Genomic DNA, 22617 nt, shown 5'->3' on the forward strand with positions numbered 1-22617 from the left:
GTTCACTTACATTTGAAGCTGAACCTTTGAAACTAACTATCCTTACTCTTTTAAAAAATAAAGCTAATGCTTTATGGGAAGGCGGTAGGGCTTGGGCAAGCTCCCTGTATGTTAAAGCTCTGATAGACCCCTACTACCCATACCACAAAGCACTTAACTGAGTGACGGTAACAAAATATTGATCCCTTCAAGTCTGGAAATTATTTCCTCAATCAGTAACTGGTTTAGCATTGTCAGTTCTGAAAAAAATTGGTATTGGCTTAAATTTTTGCAGTGATTTCAAAACAAGAAAATCATAAAGGAGGCAGTGGTGAAGCCGCTCTTGAAGAAAATGGCGCTGGATCCTCTTGATCCAGCCAACTACTGCTCAGTATCGAATTTGTCATTTCTGGGTAAGGTAGTTGAAAGAGCCGATTCAGGCCTTTCCGGGGGACAGATCAGCTCTGGATCCACTCCAGCCTGGCTTTTTACGTGGCCGTGGGGCAGAGATGGTGCTGGTTGCCCTCACAGGCAATCTTCATAGACAGCTGGAGTTCTGCAAGGGGCGATTCTCTCCCCAGTGCCCTTTAACATCTGTATGCGCCTTCTCACCCAACTAGTCAGGAGTTCTGGGCTGGGGTGACATTAATATGCACATGACACCCAGCTATATTTGTGGATGGACGGCCGGCCAGGCACCGTCCTGGAAAATCTAACAATGTGCTTGGAGACTGTGGTGAAGTGGTTAAAGCAGAGTCGCCTGAAATTGGACCTATCAGATGGAGGTCCTATGGTTGGGCCAGGGAGGTCCAGGTTAGGGAGTTTCAGCTTCCTACTCTAGATGGGGTTCAGCTCGTGACGGATCTCTTCGTCAGAAGTCTGGGAGTGATCATGGATGCCTCCGTTTCCTTGGAGTCCCAGATCACAAATGTCGCCAGGACGGCATTTTTTTCGTCTACGCCAAGCCCTGCAACTGACCCCCTACCTGTCCTGCTCTGATCTAGCCACAGTGATCCAGGTGTGGGTCCTTACAGGGACCCCATGGAGAGCCCATATTCAACCGGTGCTCCTAAATGGTCTGGGGCCATTGTACCTACAGGACTGCCTCTCCCAATATTCCCCTCAGAGAGCATTACGCTCCTCAGGTGACAACCTCTTGGTGCTCCCTGGCCCTAAGATTGTCCTGCTGTCCTTGACCAGGTCCAGGTCAGCCCTGGCCCCGGCCTGGTGGAACTCTCTGTCAAGTGAGACCTATGCCTTCAGGACTTAGTCCAGTTCTGCCGGGCATGTAAGACAGAGATGCTCCACCGGGCCTATGGCTGAGGGCAGCAATGGTATCCTATGAGCTGGCCTCCCTTCCTCCCTTTCCTCCTCCTTCTGCCCTTTCCCCTTCCCACCTTTCCCCTTCCCTTTTCTTTTTTGTTCCTTTCCCCTTTTTTTGGTTCTGCCTCTGTCCCATTGAAGTAGCGAGGTCACTGCTGACAGGTGATTTCCTAGTATCATCTTGACCTACCACCTGTGCGGAAATTCTTTCCTTTTAGGACAGTGGTTCTCAACCTGGGGGTCGGGACCCCCAAGGGGGTCATGAAGTGTTTTCTGGGGGGTCACCGCCACTGTCCTGGGACAGCCCCCATCCTGGGCTGTCCAGGACTAATCCAGACGCCCTGTAACCCTGATCCGTCCGCGAGGGCAGGCAAGACCTCAAGCAGAGAGGTGAGGAACTGGCCGACCGACAGCCAGAAGGAGCCGGGCTGCAGAGATGCGGCAGCATGCCGCTGCACATCAGCTGTAGCCCCGCTGCCCAGCTGAGAGGCGGACGGGCCAGCCCTGGGCGCGGTCGCACCTGCGCCGGGCGGTTGATGCGGCAGGATGTGTGGGAGGCCGAGTTAGCTCCCTCCTCCTTCTCGGAGGAGAAGAGGGCCGTTCCCCTTGAGGCCGCTACAGCCACGTTGTTTTTACTTTTAGCCGCGCTCGGGTGGGGCGGGAGCATCAGCCTGGAATCCAAGTGCGCATGTCTGTAGTGTGGCTTCGCTTTTCTGCCCTGAGTCATCAGTTCCGCTCTAGCAAGCCCAAGGCGGAGAGAGTCGAGGTGTATGCGCAGTTCGGGATTTCCCCCTCAAGCGCGCAGGTTCGGTGAGGCGCAGAAGGAGCAATGACTGGCAGAGAGGAGAAAAAGGCATGAAAAGTCCGAGCGGAATAAGTGGCCCTCGGCTCTTTCCTGGCCCTTTGCTCTCGTGAGGTGATTAAACGGAGCTCCGCTTTGAGGGATAACTGCAGTTCTGTGCACAAGCAGTGTCCCAATCACAAGAGAGGGGTGCCATCGTGAGTGCCATTGGTTCCCCAACATATGAATTAGCTAGATATTTGACCACCCTCCTACAGGACCACATTGGAAAAACCACTTCTTACATCAAAGATTCAACTCACTTCATCAACAAAATCAGTCCGTTGAGACTCAATCCACAGGATATATTAATCAGTTTTGATGTTGTATCCCTCTTTACCAAGGTTCCAGTAAAAGACACAATCTCATTGATTAACCAGATTTTTCCAGAAGACATAACAGCCTTATTTCACCATTGTTTGACAACAAGTTACTTCCTATGGGATCAAGAATTTTATGAACAGATTGATGGAGTAGCTATGGGAAGTCCACTCAGTCCAGTAATAGCAAACTTTTACATGGAATATTTTGAAAAGACAGCATTAGAATCAGCACCTTACAAACCTACAGTCTGGTTCAGGTTCGTAGATGATACATTTACTATTTGGAGCCATGGTGAAGAAAAATTAATGGACTTTCTAAACCATCTTAATAATATCCATCCAAACATTCAGTTTACCATGGAAAAGGAAATTGAGGGTAAACTCCCATTTCTTGATACCCTTGTCATCCGTAAAACAAACTTTAAGTTAGGTCACAAGGTCTACCAAAAACCAACTCACACAGATCGCTACTTACACAAAAACTCCAACCACCACCCCCGACAGAAAAGAGGAATAATCAAAACATTAATGGACCGTGCAAGACGGATCTGTGAACCACAGTTTCTCAAGGAAGAAACTAATCATCTAAATCAAGCACTGCTAGCAAACGGCTACTCCAAGAATGAAATCAGAAGGGCCATTAAACCAAACAAAAATCAGAAAACTCAGGAAAAACAGTCTCCCATAGGAAAGGTATTCTTGCCATTTATTAAAGGAGTCACTGATAGGATGGAGAAACTTTTGAAAAAACATAACCTACAAACAGTGTTTAAACCCACCAAGAAAATACAACAAATGCTACGATCAGCAAAAGACAAAAGAGACCCCCTCACCTCTGCAGGAGTATATCGTATACCTTGCAGCTGTGGAGAAGTTTACATCGGGACCACAAAACGCAGCATACAAACAAGGATAAAAGAACATGAAAGATACTGCAGACTTGGCCAACCTGAGAAATCAGCAGTGGCTGAACATGGACTGACACAAACAGGGCACAGGGTCTTATTCCAAGACACTGAAAGACTGGACAATTCTACCAACTATTTTGTCAGATTGCACAGAGAAGCCATTGAAATTCATACACTTCCTACACACTTGACACTGAGAGACACTGTCCTTCAGTGTTACTCCTCTGAAGATGCCTGCCACAGCGGCTGGTGAAAGAAAATACCAAGACCACGGTTACACAGCCCGAATAACCTACAAGAACCAATGCAGAATATGAAATTGCTTTTTTACACCAGAACTCTTCAAGAGAAACTGATTCAAACACATCCTTACAGTGCCTATCATTTTGGAATTCAGTGAGCTCTTCCTGGATTTCTTCTGCAACCTCTTCAACAGCAATACCAAAAGGATTGTGATTCAGCTTTTGGGTATCTTTTGATTCTGTCTGGTTATATACTGGGAAGTCAGCATTTGCAGATGACTTCTGATGTTGTCTTGTATATTTGCGGTGATCATGTCATCTTTACTATCATCGACCAGTGCTTTTAATGTCACAAACGCAATATAATTGTTTTCGCCTACCCATAATTGAAGTTTGCAAATAAAGGCACACAGTTTATCTTCAAACATAAAAATGTTTCCCACACCTGCTAAATTTATGTTTCCAGAACCTTGCAACTGTAAGTTTAGTTTATTCAAATGTGAGAAAATATCCACAAGATACCGGTAAGCCAAATTCATCTGACTTTTCGAGTCAGAAAACAGCTCTAGTAAATCTTTAATTTTCTTCTCGGCTAGAAACAGCTCAACCTCTTTTCTTAGTTCAAATAACCTTCCCAGCATATTGCCTTTCGATAGCCAACAAACTTTGGCGTGGAAAAGAAGAGTCTCATAATCGGAGTCCATTTCAGTGCACAGTTTTTTTAAAAGGCTTGTATTTAAGGCGCTGCTTTTAATAACGTTGACCACTTTTATGGCCATTTCCATGGTATTAACAAGGCTTTTAGGAAGAGTCTTGATGATGTATGATACAATGAGTTGTTATTGCTGAAGGATTCTTCTGTTTTAATGTTGCTAGACCGGAGCGTGATCCTAACATGGCTGGAGCACCATCCGTACAGAAGCTGGCGAGCTTTCCCCACATAATGCTGTTTCTCAAAATACTCCGCTATTATATTCATGACATCGATACCTTTTGACGTCGTTTCCAGTTTCCGCGAAATCAATAATTCCTCTTTAATAGTGTCGTCGTCGTCTAAAAAGCGAACAAATACGAGCAACTGACTGCAATTAGAAACATCTGTCGATTCATCACACTGCAAAGCGAAACATGGCGAATTTTATATTTTCAAAACGAGCTGCTCCTCGATGTCATTTGACATAATTTCAATTCGAGCTTTTACTATGTTGTTCGATAGAGGTATTTCTTGTATTTTCTTTTTGGCTTCCATCCCTAAAACCTCTTTGACAGCTATCATCAAACAAGGTTTGATGAGTGTTCCTCCTATTGTGTGTGGTTGTGTGAGGCTCGCTTGCACCCTCCCCCGGCCTCCCCGCGCCCGCATGTTCCTTACTTGTCACACGCCGCTCTCGTGAGTCACCACTGCACGCCGCCGCGCTCTGCGCCCGCGAGCCGCCACCATGCTGCTTGCGTAAATATTAATTTATTATGGGTTTATAACTTTGTTTCGCGGACCCCTGGTTTAGTTCTCGTGGACCCCTGGGGGGCCACGGACCCCTGGTTGGGAACCAGTGCCTTAAAGGGTCGTTCGTCTTGTGTGCTATCTCATCTTTACAAGGAGTCCCTCCGTCCGGATCCTGTTGCAGGCCCGTGCAAATGATCACCGGATCTTGAAGGTCAGGTAGACGAACCGGGGTCCTCAGCAAAAAATCATCGCCAGGGTGCGGGACGGACGTCCAAACATCTCATCCAAGGCTGCTAACTCTCAAGTTATTAAGCCGGCTAAGTTCATCGCTCCAGGGGCGCAGACGTGGTTCCTCAGTGCCGGTCTCGCTCGAGGTCACCTCAGCGCCGATCAGCGTCACGCTCTCCTCTATGCCGATCTCCTGCACAGCCGCCTCATCCTTTGGCATCTCTTGCCTTTGACGTCGCTGGGAGGCAGCCTCTGGCAATCACCATCAAGGACTCACCTCATCATTCCCTGGCTACCCCTTGGCACCAATTCCGAGCAGGGCCCAGGACGAGAATGAGCTCTTCATGCAGCACTTCCTTCATCTTTATAAGGACGTGTCCTTGCCGCCAGAGAAGTCTCCTCCAAATCTCGGCGCTGAGACTGGACCTGCGTCTGCTGCCATTGCAGATCCTTCAGCTCTTCCAGGCGAAGATGACGCTGATACTAGGCAGTCTCCTGGTGAGAAACAGCAGGGATCTCGACACACTTCGACCGCTAAGAGTCCTGTGGCATCGAAACAAGGGTCGACCTCTCAGCATCAACACGACCCCAAACGAGACTCCCGACACCGATCTTGGAGTCGTTCGTCGCCGTGTTCGTCTGATCGTCGACGCCGATCTCGATCCCATCGCCTGTCCAACCATCGGCGTCGATCCAGATCCCACCACCTGTCCGTCCATCAAAGTTGAACTAAATCCCACCGAAGCAGTTCACGCTCCCGTTGTCTGGCAGACCACCGATGCCAACTCTCTCTTTCGGAGTCGATCCATCTCCCGACACTGCTCCTATTCCCGGCGCCGATCTACTCCGCCTTGACGTCGATATTCTCGGCGTCGATCTCACACGCCGTCAGTGCGCTCGGAGTCGTTCTCCCTTGGTCACAGCAGCAGCTGATGGTCGCGAAGCCACTCATCTTCGGTGAGTTCCTGTAGATGCCAACATGGTCGTCGTTGGAGCCGTTCGCCATCGCATCGTCGGCACCGTCATTCGTCAAGCTACGACTCCTGATGCGGTTCGTCTCGACATTGTGAGGACACTCGGCACCTTGGCATGCCTTGGGAGCACGAAAGGCCAAGGCAAGAGTCACGTCGGGTAGTTGCTCCTTCCAGATCCCCTTCTATGCCAAGGGACATTGCTCAGTCATAGTCTGATGCGGCTATGACCCAGGACTTGGACAGGGAATCCTGCACCTCGTTGGCCTCTCCTGAGGACACTGTGGGGGACACTAAACTAGTTTCCCTTACGGGGGATGTTAGAATGTATGCAGAACAACTTATCCGTATGGCTAAAGCCCTCAACATTGATTTCAGACCTGATGATTCAGGTCCTATTGATTCAATTATGGATTTCCTACTTTCCCCTTATGCGGGCCCCGTGGCCCTTCCCATGGTTAAGAGCATCTTAGAGGTGGCTCATGCTAATTGGGTTAAACCAGCTAAATGTGAGGCTCTTCAGCCACCCTGGGCAATTCCCAAAATGTCACTCGCTCAGACGATCAGGTCAGAAGCAGGTAAACTTTATTGTAGAAGCAACAGGTCCAGCCAGGCCCTCGCAAAGGCAAAGCTGCTAGTGACTACTTAGAAAACACTGTATAGTTTTAAACATGTCTACATCACAGGTGCATAACCCAGAGGCCTGGGAAAGGGATTGATAGCACAGTCTTGGGCAGGAAGGCAAAGCAGACATCAAAACACAGTCTTGGGCAGGAAGGCGAAGCAGAAATCAAAACAAAGGACTTGCTCGTTAGCAGTTGCTTGTTAGCAGTCAAGGACACGGGGGGGGGAGGGAATCACTGGGAGTGAGAACATACCGGCAGAGGCCTGACTCATGTCAAGAGCCTGGCTCTCATACCAGACTCTAGCCACTTGTACGGGCAAAACCAAGAGCAAATCAACACAGTACCTCACACTAATTGGGTTAAACCCCTCCTCCTCAAAAAGGGTAGAGAATCTCTACAAGATTCGTAGGGAAGGTGGGGAATTCTTGTATCAGCATCCCCCCCTAACTCCGTAGTGGTCGAAGCCTTACCGGGTAAATACAGGTCCAGAGCACACTCCTCCCCTCAGGACAGGGAGGGACGCAAGCTAGATGCCCTAGCTAGAAAGGTCTATACGTCAAGTGCGGTAGGCCTTCGTATTTCCAATTTCATGGCCGTCATGGCCAGGTATCAGTACGCCCTGTGGGATAGGATCTCTCCACAGATCTTTGTCCTGCCAGAAGACCAACAGCCCTTGGTCGAGGCCATCCAAAATGAGGGCCTGACCCTTGCTAGGCAACAACTCACAGCGGCACGCCATGTCGCTGATTCGTCTAGTACAGTGATCGGCAAACCGCGGCTCGCAAGCCGCATACGGCCCTTTGGCCTCTTGAGTGCGGCTCTGGAAAGTGCCCTCCTCCTCCTCCTCCCCCTTTCCCTCCCCTCACAGCACGGCCTTGTTTTGCACGCAGTACTTGAGGCCCGGTGGTGCCAAGGCAGGCGGCGGCAGCCAATCAGTGGGCGGGATTTTTCGCAGTGGTTTTGGCTGGCGGAGGAGACCGAGGCCGAGGCGCTGAGGACGGTCGGACGGACAGCACGCTGGCCGGGGAGGGAAGGAAGGAAGGAGCCCAGGCGAGGAGGAGGAGGAGGTCGGGGCCCGGGGGGGGGAAAGCCATGTTTGATTCATGCACATTTTCCCCATCCAGATTCTCAAAACTCTGCATGGGGGGTTATTGGCCATTTATGAATGGGAGGTTTTGCCTTGGATTTGCCACTCAGATGCACATTTTCCCCATCCAGATTATCAAAACTCTGCATGGGATGTTATTGGCCACTTATGAATGGGAGGTTTTGCCTTGGATTTGCCACTCAGATGCACATTTTCCCCATCCAGATTCTCAAAACTCAACAATAAGCCCCCCTACAGAGTTTTGAGAATGCAGATGGGGAAAATGTGCATCTAGAGAGCGGCAAATCCAAGGGAAAAACCTCCCGTGCATGAATGGCTGTTAAAAGGCGTTTTGGCTCTCAAAAGAAATCTCAATCGTTGTACTGTTGATATTTGGCTCTGTTGACTAATTAGTTTGATGACCACTGGTCTAGTAAGTCTATCGCCCCAGCCATCGTTCTTAGGAGGCATGCATGGCTCAGGCAATCCGCCCTACCATATGACACCAGGTCACGGATCAAGGACTTACCCTTCGAGGGTACCTCGCTTTTTAGTGATCAGACAGATACTTTCCTTGACCGCCCGAAGAAAAACAGGTCAAACGCCAAGTCCCTGGGTATCACACCTAATGTGCCGGTCTTTAAACTCAGGTATTTTGGCAGACAGGCCAATCAGGCTTCCCGTCCGTACAGGTTCCAAGGTGCCTTTCACCACCAAACCCACTTCCGTTCCTCCTTCCCCAGTGGCCAGCATGACAGGAAATTTCCTAATAGGCCTAGGCCCCGTAAGGGCCCCACAATGTTTCCTGGCCGTCCCAATAAACCTAAACAGGCGTGACTAGAGGTTCCTATATGCTTTACAGACCGTTTGTCTGTGTTTTATGATGCCTTGTTCGCAATTACTGATGTTTGGGTTCTTAAAGTAATAAAGGTTGGATACTTTATAGAATTTGAAACATTGCCTCCATACCAAGCTCCTGTGTGCTCTACCTCGCATGCTTCCGCCCAGTTAGTACAGGAGGTACACGACCTACTCAACAAAGGGGCTATCACAGAGGTTCCCCCTGAGGACTGGGCCTGCGGGTATTATTCCCACTTTTTCCTTGTCGACAAAAAAAAGGGGGGAACATCCTATATTGGATCTCTGGGGGGTCAACGAGTTTGTAAAAATTAGGAAATTTCATATGCTCTCGCTCCCCGAAGTTATTCCCCTTTTGGACGAACATATGTGGTTTGTGGTATTGGATCTCCGTGATGCGTACTTCCATATTGGAATCCATACTGAGTGCCGGCTCTACCTGCGCTTCGCTTGCAATGGGAAATTCTTCAAGTATGCTGTTTTGCCCTTCAGTTTAGCTACGGCCCCTAGGACCTTCACTAAGTGCCTATCAGTTGTAGTGGCACACCTAGCCCTAAGGGGATGCGTCATCTTTCCCTACTTAGATGACTGGCTGGTTGTGGGCACTTCAGAGCAAAGCCTAACCGCTCAGGTAGACTTGATCCTTTCTGTCCTTGAAAACCTGGGCCTCATGGTCAATTACACCAAATCACAGGTAGTCCCTGCACAGGTTTAAGACTTCATTGGGGCGCGCTTAGATGCCACACTAGCCAGGGCATTCCTTCCAGCGCAGAGAGCCCTTGCCATCCAGAAAATGGTGTCACGGTTCACTAGAAACAGGTTTCAGTCAGCCCACAAGATACAAAAGCTGTTGTACCTTATGGCCTCTACCACGGCTGTGGTGGTGTTTGCGCGACTATGGATGTGCCCCCTTCGAAACTGGTTTCTCTGTGCATTCAGGCTCAATGTAGACCCACAATACAAGTGTTTATCTATTCCTAGATACGTCTTAGCTTCCCTAACTTGGTGGTCACTTCAGGCTAACATCCTCACTGGTGTCCCCTTCCATCGCCCCTCCCCTCAAGTACATTTCTTTACAGATGCTTCCCTTTCGGGCTGGGGGGCGCACTGCCAGCATCTCCGAGCTGATGGCACATTGTCGGCTCAAGAGTCCAAACTACACATTAATCTCCTTGAACATCGTGCTATCAGGCTTGCTCTCTCTTCATTTGCAGGCCGCTTGGAAGGCCAACATGTTCAGGTCACTACAGACAGCTCCACCGCTGCAACAAGCAAGGCGGCACAGGGTCCATTTTGCTCTGCAGGGAGACCATCGACATTTGGGAATGGGCCATAGCTCACAACATCACATTAGTCGCAATTCACATAGTGGGCACAAACAACACTCTTGCCGACGCCCTGAGCCGTCATCCGACCGAAGTTCACGAACTCACTCTAGATGCACGGTGTCTCCAGCACCTATTCACACTTTGGGGCAACCCTCAAATCGATCTGTTTGCCACGCATCTCAATTCAGTGTGTCCACAGTTTTACTCGCAGGCAGGGGCGAGCCCAGGCTCCTTGAGAGATGCATTTCAGGCAGTCTGGAATGGAACCATGTTCTACCTGTTTCCACCCTTCCCTCTCCTCAATGAGGTACTGGCCAAAGTGAAACGGGACAAGACCAATTCCATCATTGTGACCCCTTCTGGCCCTGGAGGTCATGGTTTGCAGTACTAATGTCTCTAGCTCACGGGGAATACATCCTCCTTCCCAAGGACTCTTATCATGCCCATTTCAACATCCAGCTAGCAGCATGGAGAATACGTGCTTAGGTCAGTGGTCTGACAGAGTAGCTAGGGTTTTGCTGCATTCCCTCAAATCGTCGACTTGTCGTTCTTAAGACGCTAAGTGGAAAAGGTTTTCCCTGTGGGCCACTGGTAAAGCTCTTTCTCCAGTTAAATGTCCCCTGTCGTCTGTTTTTGATTATTTGCTTTCTCTCAAAGATGCTGGACTATCTAATTCTATTAAAGTTCATTTTGCCGCAATTTTGGCATTTCACGTGGACATTGACTCATTCTCGGTGTTTTCGCATCCGCTTTCAAAGAGATTCCTGAAGGGCCTTATGAACTTGTATCCACCCGTGGTCCCCCCGGTTCCACAATGGAGTTTTTCTCTGGTGTTATCTCAACTCATGAGACCTCCCTTTGAACCCTTGGCCACCTGTGAGGTCTCCTTGCTCTCATTTAAAACAGCCTTCTTGGTCACCATTACTTCGGCTAGAAGAGTTAGCGACCTGTCGGCTCTTTGCCACTCACCACCGTTCACTCAATTTCACTCGGATAGAGTGGTGTTAAAGCCCAAAATTTTCTTTTTGCCTAAAGTGGTCTCATCTTTTCACCTGGCACAGGACATTGTCCTACCCGTTTTTTTTTCCAAACCCATCCTCTAATGCTGATAAAGCGTTGTTATGCTGCTCAAGATCAATTGATCAAGGAGCTTCTAAGGGATAAAAGGAAAGGAAAGGATAAAGCGTTGCATTCCCTGGATGTGCGGAGGGCACTCCTTTTTTACATAAAAAGAACAAGTTTCAGATTGGATGACAATCTGTTTTGGTGGCCACCGTAAAGGCCATCGGGCGTTCCCGCAGACCCTTTCTAGGTGGATCACTTTGGCTATCAAGTTGGCCTACGACCTCGCCCATACGGAGTGTCCTTCCATGATTAAGGCTCATTCGACCAGAGCGTATGCGGCATCCATCGCATTTTCTTCCAGAATCGATCTTAAGGACATCTGTAGAGCTGCCACCTGGTCGACACTCTCCACGTTCATGAAACATTACGCTATCGACGTGGATTCCGCCAGAGAGGCAGCAGTGGGACGTGCCGTTTTGCAGTCTTTATTTCGGTGAAAGTCCCACACCCACCATCCTGGTAGGCGAGTTTGCTACTCTCCCAATGTGGGACTGCATAGAATGAAAAACGCAGATGAAAAACAGAGTTTCACTTACCTGTAACTGCTGTTGATCTGGTGGTCTTCTATGCAGGCACACATCCCTCCCTCCTTCCCCACTGTGGGACCTTCTCCTTTCCCCTGGAGTGGCTCCATGGCGGCAGGTTGGAGAACTGGAGGAAAGAGCACGCCCTCCCCCTTGGTCATGTGGCCGTTTGGGCGGGAAGGCTACATGACCCGAGGGGAGGGGGAGCTCTTTCACTTTCGATTTTGTAGAAACTTACAAATTTTATCCGTGGCTGGCCTGCACATGCGCAGTCCCAATGTGTGCCTGCATAGAAGACCACCAGATGAACAACAGTTACAGGTAAGTGAAACTCTGTTTTTCTTGTTTATACTTAAAAGGGTAAATCAAAGGTGGCATTAGAAATGTCACCTCCATGGAGCCTGTGTGATTGACAGTGTTGTACCCCCTTGGGTATGGCGGAACCTTCCTTTACCCGAAGTGGTCACTTAGGGAGAAGAATTCCATAAACTAGGGCTGTAGTCATAGAATCATAGAGTTGGAAGGGGCCATACAGGCCATCTAGTCCATCCCCACTGCTCTGAGTAGGGTCAGCCTGGAGCATCCCTGACAAGTATTTGTCCAGCTGCTGCTTGAAGACTGCCAGGGAGGGGGAGCTCAGCACCTATCTAGGCAGCTGATTCCACTGCTGAACTACTCTCACTGTAAAAAATATTTTCCTAATGTCTAGCCAGTACCTTTTCACCCATAATTTATACCCATTATTGCAAGTCCTCTCCTGCCAACAGGAACAGCTCCCTGCCCTCCTCTAAGTGACAGCCCTTCAAATACTTAAGGAGAGCAATCATGTCCCCACTCAACCTCCTCTTCTCCAGACTGAACATTCTCAACACTAACCTATCATAGGTATAAGTAACCTTTTTGGCCCAAGTGACAGAAAAAAATACAGAGTTTACTTGTGAAGATGTTGGTAATCCAGGAAACAAAATAGAGGAGAGGTGAGGGCTCAAGGGCTGCATTCGGCCAGACACACGTGGGGCATGCCCAGCCCCAACTGTGCAGCCAGTATCCTCAGGGATTTCTCTTGGGTTTTGCTGGTGAGTGTGCAGGTTGCCGTCTAGCTCAGCATGGGTCTCAGCAATGCTGCCGGTGTCTCTGTTGCTTGGGCAGAGATGTGGCTGTGTGTGCCAAGCAAAGGGGTCTGGCATGCCAGGGTCAGCATATGTGCTGGTGGTTACCTATCCTTGGTCTGTTGCAAACCTTTTGACTGACTAAAGAGTGTGCCCCATAAGAAATACAACTAGTTCCCGAGAACTGCTGGTGGAAAGTGCCATCGTGGAAGAGACCATTCCCCTTTCATATTCACACGAGGGAAGGGTGTCTTAAGATGGTGCCTGTGCCACTGGCCGGCATCATCTGAAAACCAAGGCAGTATTCTTTGTTTCTCCTTCAAAATAATTGCTTTGTTCCTGCAAAATTTTAAGCAGGTTTAATTTATTTAAACGTGTGAAAACGATGTGCTAAGAATTCCCTGTTTGGGTGGTGGACCTGGTGAAAACCCTCATAGCTGCCAGTGTACAATCCTTTCTGTGTTCTGTCCAGTACCAAGTCTCCCCCCACCCCCACCCCCGGTTGGTGTAATAATGAAGAGTCTATGTTTCCGGCCCATCTTGAATCTTCAAGAAGGTCTAAATAGATTCTTCAGTTGCTCCCTTCTAAATGTTGCGTGCAAGTCTTGTTTTGAGGGCCCCGCTCCAAGAAGGTCTGCCCCAAAAGTTACAGAAAGTGCACATTGCCAGTGCCTCTAAGCAACATGGGATGATCTTATGAATTTTATTGATCTTCAGTTGAACAATATTCACAACAGGTGTGGCAATAACATTCTGTCCCAAGACTTAAAAACTACTGTGGTGTAATATAATAGCTGAAAGCAAGGAATTTGCTGCTTCAGATCTATTATCCCTCAGTCTTCCTTCTAAAACATGGGACTACCAACTCTGGCCTACTTTGCAGGAATGATATAATGATTGCTGATAATGTTTAGGAAGAATTTGAATGTTCTATGTGAGTGCTAAATGTTGCTAATATAATAATAATGATATATCTGCCTTCTGTAGTTTAGGCATTCTGGGTGGTGGTTTTTTAATCACTCAGATCACAGCTCCATCAAAAACCAGCTTTGGTCACTGCTAGCTTTTGAACTATTAAAATTTCTGAAGCCATGAACTCTCGTCCACTGTCTCTAGGAATTACTTACAAGCCATAAGCGTTATATTTCCTTTTTATTTCTGTCCAATTTAGATGCTGGGTTTGATTGTATTCTTTATTGAGGTTTCCGCCACCCACATCAGTAAAAATGTCCAGTGTGTAGCATGGCTTTTTTGGCGCTGGAATGAATCGCAAAAATGATCTGTAACCTTTTGGAGGCAGTGATCGGACAACATGATAACCTAGCTTTCTGCTTTTCAGTTCTTTCCATTTAGTAACACTGCTTCTGTGCAAGCTAGCCAGCCTTCCCAAAGTAGACTTTTCTTTTCTGGACTGTTGTTTGTACTCTGCACAGAGAATGGATTTACCCATGTTGTAACATGAACCAGTCCAAGAAACGTAAGTCCATTGTCTCACATGCAAAGGAAATGTTACCCATTTCTCCTCTTGCCATTCCTCCTTCAAGCATGTCTTTCACGACCCAGCATTGGCTTACCTACATTTCTGTTCCAGTGGTGGTGTCTGTTAGCTTAGATTTCTTTACCCCAAGGGTATCGTTTTTCAATATTTTATATTCCTAATGCATGAGTGAAGCTTTCTGCTTTACTCTCTTGATGTTTGCAAAAAAGCCCCCCAAAAAATCCTTTTGTGGACAGATAAAATTTTCCATTTAGAAATGTTAATCACCTGAGTTAAGATGAGCTGTAAAATAAATTTTATGGGCTCTGCAAAATTCCTTCTGTTACCTAACATCAAATGCCAAATTCAGATGCCCACACCTGGTTCATGGACAGTCAAAGGGACCCTATGATTAAAGTCCAACTCTGCCTGAAAACTGATTCTTTTTTATCATGGAGAAGATTAAAATGTAAAGGTATGGCATAGTCCTTCCTGCAGGGGGGGAATGCATAGAATCATATGAATCAGAAGGGGCCATACAGGACATCTAGTCCAACCCCCTACTTAATGCAGGATCAGCCTAGAGAACATAAGAACATAAGAAAGGCCCTCCTGGATCAAACCCAGGCCCATCAAGTCCAGCAGTCTGTTCACACAGTGGCCAACCAGGTGCCTCTAGGAAGCCCACAAGCATCCCTGACAAGTGCTTGTCCAGCCTCTGCTTAAAGACTGCCAGGGAGGGGGAACTCACCACCTCCCTAGGCAGCCGATTCCACTGTCAAACAATTCTTACTGTAAAAAAATAATTCCTAATATCCAGCTGCAATTTAAACCAATTATTGCGAGTCCTATCCTCTGCTGCCAACAGGAACAACTCCCTGCCCTCCTCTAAGTGAGAGCCCTTCAAATACTTAAAGAGAGCAATCATGTCCCCCCTCATTCTCCTCTTCTTTAGACTAAGCATTCCCAACTCCCTCAGCCTTTCTTCATAGGGCTTGGTCTCCAGGCCCCCCAATCATCCTTGTCGCTCTCCTGCACCCGCTCCATTCTGTCCACATCCTTTTTGAAGTGAGGCCTCCAGAACTGCACACAGTACTCCAGGTGCGGCCTGACCAATGCTGTGTACAGCGGAACTATGACATCTTGTGACTTGGATGTTATGCCTCTGTTGACGCAGACCAAGACTGCAGTAGCTTTTTTTTTGTTGATGCGTCACATTGGCTGCTCATATTTAACTTTACGGTCCACCCATACCCCAAGATCTCATTCACACACACTGCTACCGAAAAGGTGGCGGAGTGGCGCTGTATGTGAGGAGAGGGTTTGCTTGCCAATAAATACTGGAGGACGCGGGTAACAGCCCAGTGGGAAGTATCTGGGTGAGGATAAGGGAAGGAAGGACAGACGTTGTGGTTGGAGCCTGCTACAGACCTCCTGACCCAGGGTGAGGAGGTGGACGCTGCCCTCCTTGAGCAGATTGACAGGGTATCCAAGCAATATGACCTTGTAGTTATGGGTGATTTCAGCTTTCCTGATGTGTGCTGGGAGACAAACACATTGTATGTGTCAATGGATTGATGTTTGTATTTCATGCTGTAAACTGCCCTGAGATACTCGCAGATTGATCTCTGTGTTTGTTTGTTTATGTTGTACCCTGTCCTCCCCCTGGAGGATGGGGTATATTTTTAATAAATAAATGATAATTATAATAGTACCTTCAGATCCTGGCATGACTCACCTTTCTTCTAGGGTGTACAAATTTATTTTCCCACTTCCTTGGATTTCTAATTGGATGAAGACGTGGTGGAATACCTTTTGTCAACAGGTGGATGCTATAGATGACAGTGTGGTTGTGTTTCCTCAGTTCTACATCTTGGCAAATGGCCTTTTACCTTTGGCTGAGTGTTGTGAGAGAGGCTCCATATATGCTACATCCAGGCATGGTTGGGATATTGCGATATACCAGCCATTTGTGAATGGGTTGTCTTGTCCACACAAGAAAAAGCAGAATGATTGCAACATTGTAGTAGTATCCAGCAGTGTGTGTGAATGTAGCAACAGAGTCCTTGTTCTCAGCGATCTATTAGTAGTTTGTCTGCTCTGAGGTGAGGATGAAGTTTATCAGTCACTATGTCTAATTTGCAACATGGCCCCCATCTGTGGATACTTAAATGCAGAAACTGACCCCATGAACAGACAAGACAGGTCTTTCAGTAAACCTGAGAAAAGCCCCTGGTTTGCAAAAAACAAAACAAAAAACCCTCTGAAATCTTAAAAAAAATACACTGAGAGGGTTTAAAAAATCCAAAACAATAGAAGCAGTGCCTGTAACTTTAAGAAACGAATGCTCTCAGTGGCTGTTGCTAGGCAACAACAACAGTACTGTCAGGCTTCCAGCCCTGGTTTCTATCAGTAACAGGTAGGGGGAGAGGGCAGGGCCCTTTCCAAGAATGTTTTGGCCTTTGAGGGAGGACTGAGTGACTTGCTACCTACCTGATTTCCATGATTCACCCAGGTCCAGCTGTTTGCTATTCAACAGCAGCCATTCAACAAGATCCATTGTGGTGTAGTGGTTAGAGTTCAGACTAGGATCTGGCAGACCCAGGTTTGAATCCCCATTCTACCATGGAAGCTCACTGGGTGACCTTGGGGCAGTTACCCATTCTCAGCGTTACCTTCCTCACAGGATTGTTGTGAGGATAAAATGGAGGAGAGGAGAATGCTATAAGGTGCTTTGGTTACCAGTTGCGGAGAAAGGTGGGGCTAACTGAAGATGGGGCAGATAAACAGTTGGTGGGTGAGAAGGAAGGAGAAAAGGAAGCATGGAAAAGTGAGAATATGGTGGTGGACAGGAGGAGAAATAAGAAATAATCTGGGGAGGGGGGTATGGGGGAAGTGAGGCACCCCCCACAAGTCCTTGAGGGTTCCCCACGATGTAACTGGGTCTGGTCCAGTGGCTGTCGACGTGCAGCTGGGCCCAGGGCAGCGGTCAGTACCACATACCTGGGCACGGCACAGCAGCTGGGACCATGCAGGGTTCACCCAGGGAGAGGCTGCCGGGGGCAGTGAAGGCGATAAAGCTGATGACGGGAAGGGTCAGACGGAGGAGGGTTGGCTGGTGGGAGGGCAGGAAGCAGGAAAAGGGGAGAAGCTGAGAGGACTTTCAGGGAAGGAAACACTGGAGGAGGGGGGAGGGGAATGCTAGGTCCCCCCTGCAGATTCTTCCACTTGTCTAACAGTGGAGGAAAGCTTAGGTAAGAAACTCGCGTCCAGCATCCTGTAAAAGGGGGCTGAATCCTCTCTCCCTTGGGTATATCTGTTTCTTGCCACCACATAAGCAGACTGGCCACTCAAAGGGTGAAAGATCTAAGAGATGCATTGTCAAGCTGAGCTGTTCACCTGACCTTCCAAATAGCCTGTAGTGTTTTGTAGGGCCTACTGCGGCCTTGCTTTTAGTGGAACTCAGTAGAAGAACGTGTGTGTAGGGGGCGGGGGGAGGCTGGCATCCTAATGCCAAGCAAGAGCACCAGTGCCCTTGTTTTCCTGGTTTTTAACACAAATGTTTCTGATGCTTCTAGATCGCATCACAGCGAATAAGCTCAGTGGATCTCTCGTGCTGCAGCCTGGAAAATCTGCCTGCCAACCTGTTCTATAGCCAGGACCTCACGCATCTCAATCTGAAGCAAAACTTCCTGAGGTTGAATCCTGGTTCGTCAAAGATCAGAGGTCTTAGTGAGCTACAGAGGTGAGCCAAAGTTATGATTGCTTTGTTTTGTTCCATTTTTCTTTTGCTTATATTCGAAAGATTCCAACTGTTTTCCTTTCAGTCTTTCACCAAGGCTTCAGCGGGGCCGGGGGCTCGCTGTTTCTTCCAAGAGCCAGACACACTTTACTGTGACGACGTCATGGGGAAAGGTGCATCAGTGCAACCATATTTGACAGTGGCCACAATTGTTTAAGAGCGGGGTGCCCTGCCAAGCACTGGGCGGAGGCGAGAAAGAACAAAATCCTCCAGGGTGTATTTGGTTTTCTCATTCTAGCAAATAAATAAATAAGATGTTGGTTTGCTAGCTCACTAAATTTTTTGTGCGCCTGCGCATAACTTTTGGGCACATCAAGGAAGAAAAGAGCCCCCCCCCCCCGCAATTTACAAGGCCTGTTTGGCCCTGCTTGGTTTCCTGGAGGCAATTCTTACTTGCCACAGGCCAGTTGAGCAGTTTATAAACCTGAACTTCCAACTGTATGTTCACGCTCTTCCCAGGGGCCAGAAATAGTCTCTGTACAACATCTGCCCCACAAACCAAAAGTTGCCTGCTCCTGCCTTACTGGGTGGGGGCAACTGCATTATATGCATTTGGCTGAAAGCCAGCGTGGTTAAGAGTGGCGGACTCTAATCTGGAGAACAGGGTTTGATTCCCCACTCCTCCACAGGCAGCCTGCTGGGTGACCTTGGGCCAGTTGCAGTTCTCTCAGAACTCTTTCAGCCCCACCGCCTCACAAGGTGCCTGTTCTGGGGAGGGGAAAGGATTGTGCTTGTAAGCCATTTTGAGACAAAATACCAGGGTTGCTGTGCAGAGGAAGGCACTGGCAAACCACCTCTGCTAGTCTCTTGCCATGAAAACCCCAAAAGGGGTCACCATACGTCGGCTGCGACTTGACGGCACTTTACACACACACACACACACACAGAGAGAGAGAGAGAGAGAGAGAGAAAAGCGAGGTATAGAAACCAATTCTTCTTCTGGGATCAAGAGAGGGAGTCTGATGCATTAGAGAGATGTAGATAATGAGATCAAGTGTAGTGTAGAGAGAATATAGGGGAACAAATTTGTGTAATGTTGCTTGGGTCGGATGAGTCATGGAGGCAAAATTACGACATACCTATGTAATGAAACCATATTTTAATAACTGGTCAGATTTAATTTATGAAGGCACAGCATAATAAGGCAACCGCTGATGCCTTAGAAGTAGTGTTTTGGAATCTAGTATTCTGAGAGCTGATCTGTGGGTACAGAAGAGCATGCGAAACAGAGACCCCCCACTGACCCCACCCCCAGGGAAGCATAAATACCTATGTCGGAAGTGTCGTGCAAGAAACAACCCAGACCAAATCTCGGTACAGGATGTGTTTAGAGGACCTCCTATACAGATACGGGTATACAGTTTTGGCTCTTGTTAAAGAATTGCCTAGAGAGGTCTCAGTACAATTGTGAGTGATTCTCAGAACTATCCGTTTTCAATACAGATACTCGGGAACAACGGCCCTATCTTGTCATTCCGTGGTTATCAGGTGCCAGTTAATGCGGTGACTGGTTATCTGTTGTTGTTTTTTTTAAAAACCTAACCCTTTCCTTTGGTGAGGAATGGTGTTGACCTGTATGTACCGAACATTGTACTATATCAATGTGATGTGTATTAAACAACCTCTTCAGCTGATATTTACAGTATTTTTCCAATGTGAACGTGGTCAGGAGAGAGAGCCAGTTTCATTCTCTCTTCAGGACTCAGGCTATGCAGTGGTTGCTTCCACATTCTCTTATACAAGCCTGGGGATCTCTTTATAAATGGAGCAGTTGGGGGCCAAGCTCTAAGCAGTTCCCGTGATGGTCAGCCACTGTAGTTGATTGTCAGAGCCATTTTCCTGAAAACCAGGAGTACCCTGGGGCCCAGGGTGGGTGCTAGGAATTGCAAGAGAGCCAGCGTGAGCAGCGGACTCTAATCTGGAGAACTGGGTTTGATATCATGCTCTGCCACATGAAGCCTGCTGGGTGACCATGGGCCAGTCGCAGTTCTTTCGAAACTTTCTCAGCCCCGCCTACCTCACAAGGTGTCTGTTGTGGGGAAGGGAAGGAACTGTGATTGTAATCCGTTTTGGGACTCCTTAAGGTAGCGAAAAGTGGGGTATAAAAACCAACTCGTGCTTGATAGTTGCTGTTGCTTTGGTTCCAGGAAACCCCAGTGTTTAAGTTGGGAGGCTGTGGAGGAACGGTTAATAAGTGTTCAGCATGTTGCTCTCCACTTCACAACTGAAGGCTGGAAGGCTTTCCAACAAGAGAAGCCTTAATACTCTGTATACTGTGTATACAGGCTTGCATACTGTGTATACAGGAAGTTTTAAAAAATCTTTTACACCTTGATTTGGGCCAGGAAATGTTTTGTTGGATTATCCAGCAGAGCTCAGATATAGTGCTGGGAGGAGGGTCCACTTGACAGAGTTGCTCTTGGATTAGCAGTAGGTCCCACCTCTGCTATTAACTTCTCTTGGACAACCATTTCTCAGACTCTGTTTTTCCATCTGAAAAATGGGGTTGTTGGAATCTGTACATTTGCACTTTGCTAAAGCCACACATAATATGCAGAAGATTAAAAAATAAATAAAGCAGAAGCAGCAACAGCAGGATATTATTCCTGAGGGGCGGGGGGGGGGGGTAAGACTCTTCAGACAGGTCATGAGTGCTAGGTACCTCATGACATTTGCAGATTTTGGAGATAATTCTGAGGCCCCTGTTTTACATGTTACAGTTTGAAAACAGTGACGTGCACACACTTTTAAAAAAACACAAACTAACGTATCATACAGCTGTTCTTGTCAGGAAATCATGCAGTACCTGGATTGGTAGAAAATTTGGATGGGTCTGTTTGATGTATGAATGAATTGTTACCTTCTGATACTGTTGTCTTAATCTGCAGTTGATAAAAACCCATTGCACGATATACTGCAAGACCTGAGTGGTTTTTGCATTGCACTAAAGTAAAAGCACAAGTCCTCCTTTGCCATTTCAGGAGCTGACTCTCACTTCTTAGCCCAGACTGAGACAGGAAATCAATTCAGAATGTGGCTGTTAAGTCTTCATCTCCGGCTCTCAGGGCTCTACTGGGCATTTATCATCCGACCTTCCAAAACAGAGTGTTCATCTTGGTAGTACCCATATACATTTCATACTTTAAAGCTTTTTCTTGAACTGTGTTTGCCTGATATTCAAACAGAGTGGCTTCCTTTTTGTGTAAAAAAAGAAAACTAAAACAAAAAAACCTACTCTGCTTCCAAGCTGAATCATAAAATGACCCAGGCTGAGTAGGTTCACTTTATTTACATTAGTAAAATGCCTCTCTTGTCTGCCCAATCCCTTTTCTTATCTTTAGACTCTCCTTGTCAAGAGTACAAAAGTTGTATTGTCTATCGTGCGAATGCTTGCAATTTGGATGCACTCCTAGTTTGATCGCTCATCTGTGGCTATTTGTCTGCTTTGAAAGGAAAGCAATTAGGCTTTTGTTGCTGTGTGTGCAGTACATTATATTCCTGTGGCGTTATCTCTAGGTAAGCATAGCAAAAGAATAATCCTTATGTCAGTACTAGCCGAACACATAGCAGCAACCTGTGCCGCAAGTGGTTGACAGCTAACCCATACCGAGATATCGGGATGGAGTGGATTGGGGTGAATGCTGACTCCAAACACGTGTGGCCTTAGTCAGTGGAAGATTTTGCTCTGAGCCGTTAGTGTGTGCAAATGCAGTGTGTGCATCTTAACCCCCGGGGTGTGATTTGTTGTAATGCTCTGATACAAGGGGTGAATAGCACCAGTCATCAGGCAGCTGTGGGAAAGGTGAAGGGGTGTTATTTACAGATTAACCAGCCTACCTAGACAAGTTCAGCTTTAAACGTTTGGATAATACTTGATTAAAAAATCTCCTTCTGGTAAAATGGGCCCATAGCTCTTAGTGCAGCTAATATCCTTCTCACCTTGGTCTCCAAAGTGACCAATTGCATCTGCCTCATGCATGTTACGTAATGTGTATGGGGTGACTTCTGTAGATACCATAGCACACTAAACTGTCCACCACCATTATGGTGGTTTCATGTGTGGGGCACTGTGGATCTTGTAGAACGATTCTGTAGAAATGAGTGGGAGATCTTAATTGCTGTGAAAATGGGACACAGTCAGAAAATTCTCAAGAGACAGGAGGATTCTTTGATACAGGTGACCATCAGAATTAGGGGAGGAGGATAAATTATTGTTGCTTTAAAGAAGCAAATAGAATACCTTGACTTTGCAGCAAGTGTTTAGTCACTCCTCGAATAATTTCCAAAGACTCTGTGTTTTGGCAGCCCTATATTTCTTTGGCCAGACTAAATAGGATGAGAATTTTTTTTAAAAAATCAGATAACCTGTTTGTTATGGTTCCTATTAATAATAGCATTCCTCTTCAAGCCAACAGGAAATGG

General features: G+C 47.4%; 1 protein-coding gene across 1 annotated transcript in view; it reads left to right on the top strand.

Annotated features, from left to right (window-relative positions):
• PHLPP1 (PH domain and leucine rich repeat protein phosphatase 1) overlaps nt 1-22617 on the top strand; it is a 269392-nt gene that overhangs the window by 140152 nt on the left and 106623 nt on the right. The window contains exon 5 of the mRNA XM_056854991.1: nt 17972-18138. Coding sequence (XP_056710969.1) covers nt 17972-18138 — 167 coding nt within the window. The remainder of the gene's footprint in view (nt 1-17971; nt 18139-22617) is intronic.

Source organism: Euleptes europaea, chromosome 8, assembly GCF_029931775.1.
Source record: "Euleptes europaea isolate rEulEur1 chromosome 8, rEulEur1.hap1, whole genome shotgun sequence".
Classification (NCBI taxonomy): Eukaryota; Metazoa; Chordata; class Lepidosauria; order Squamata; family Sphaerodactylidae; genus Euleptes; species Euleptes europaea.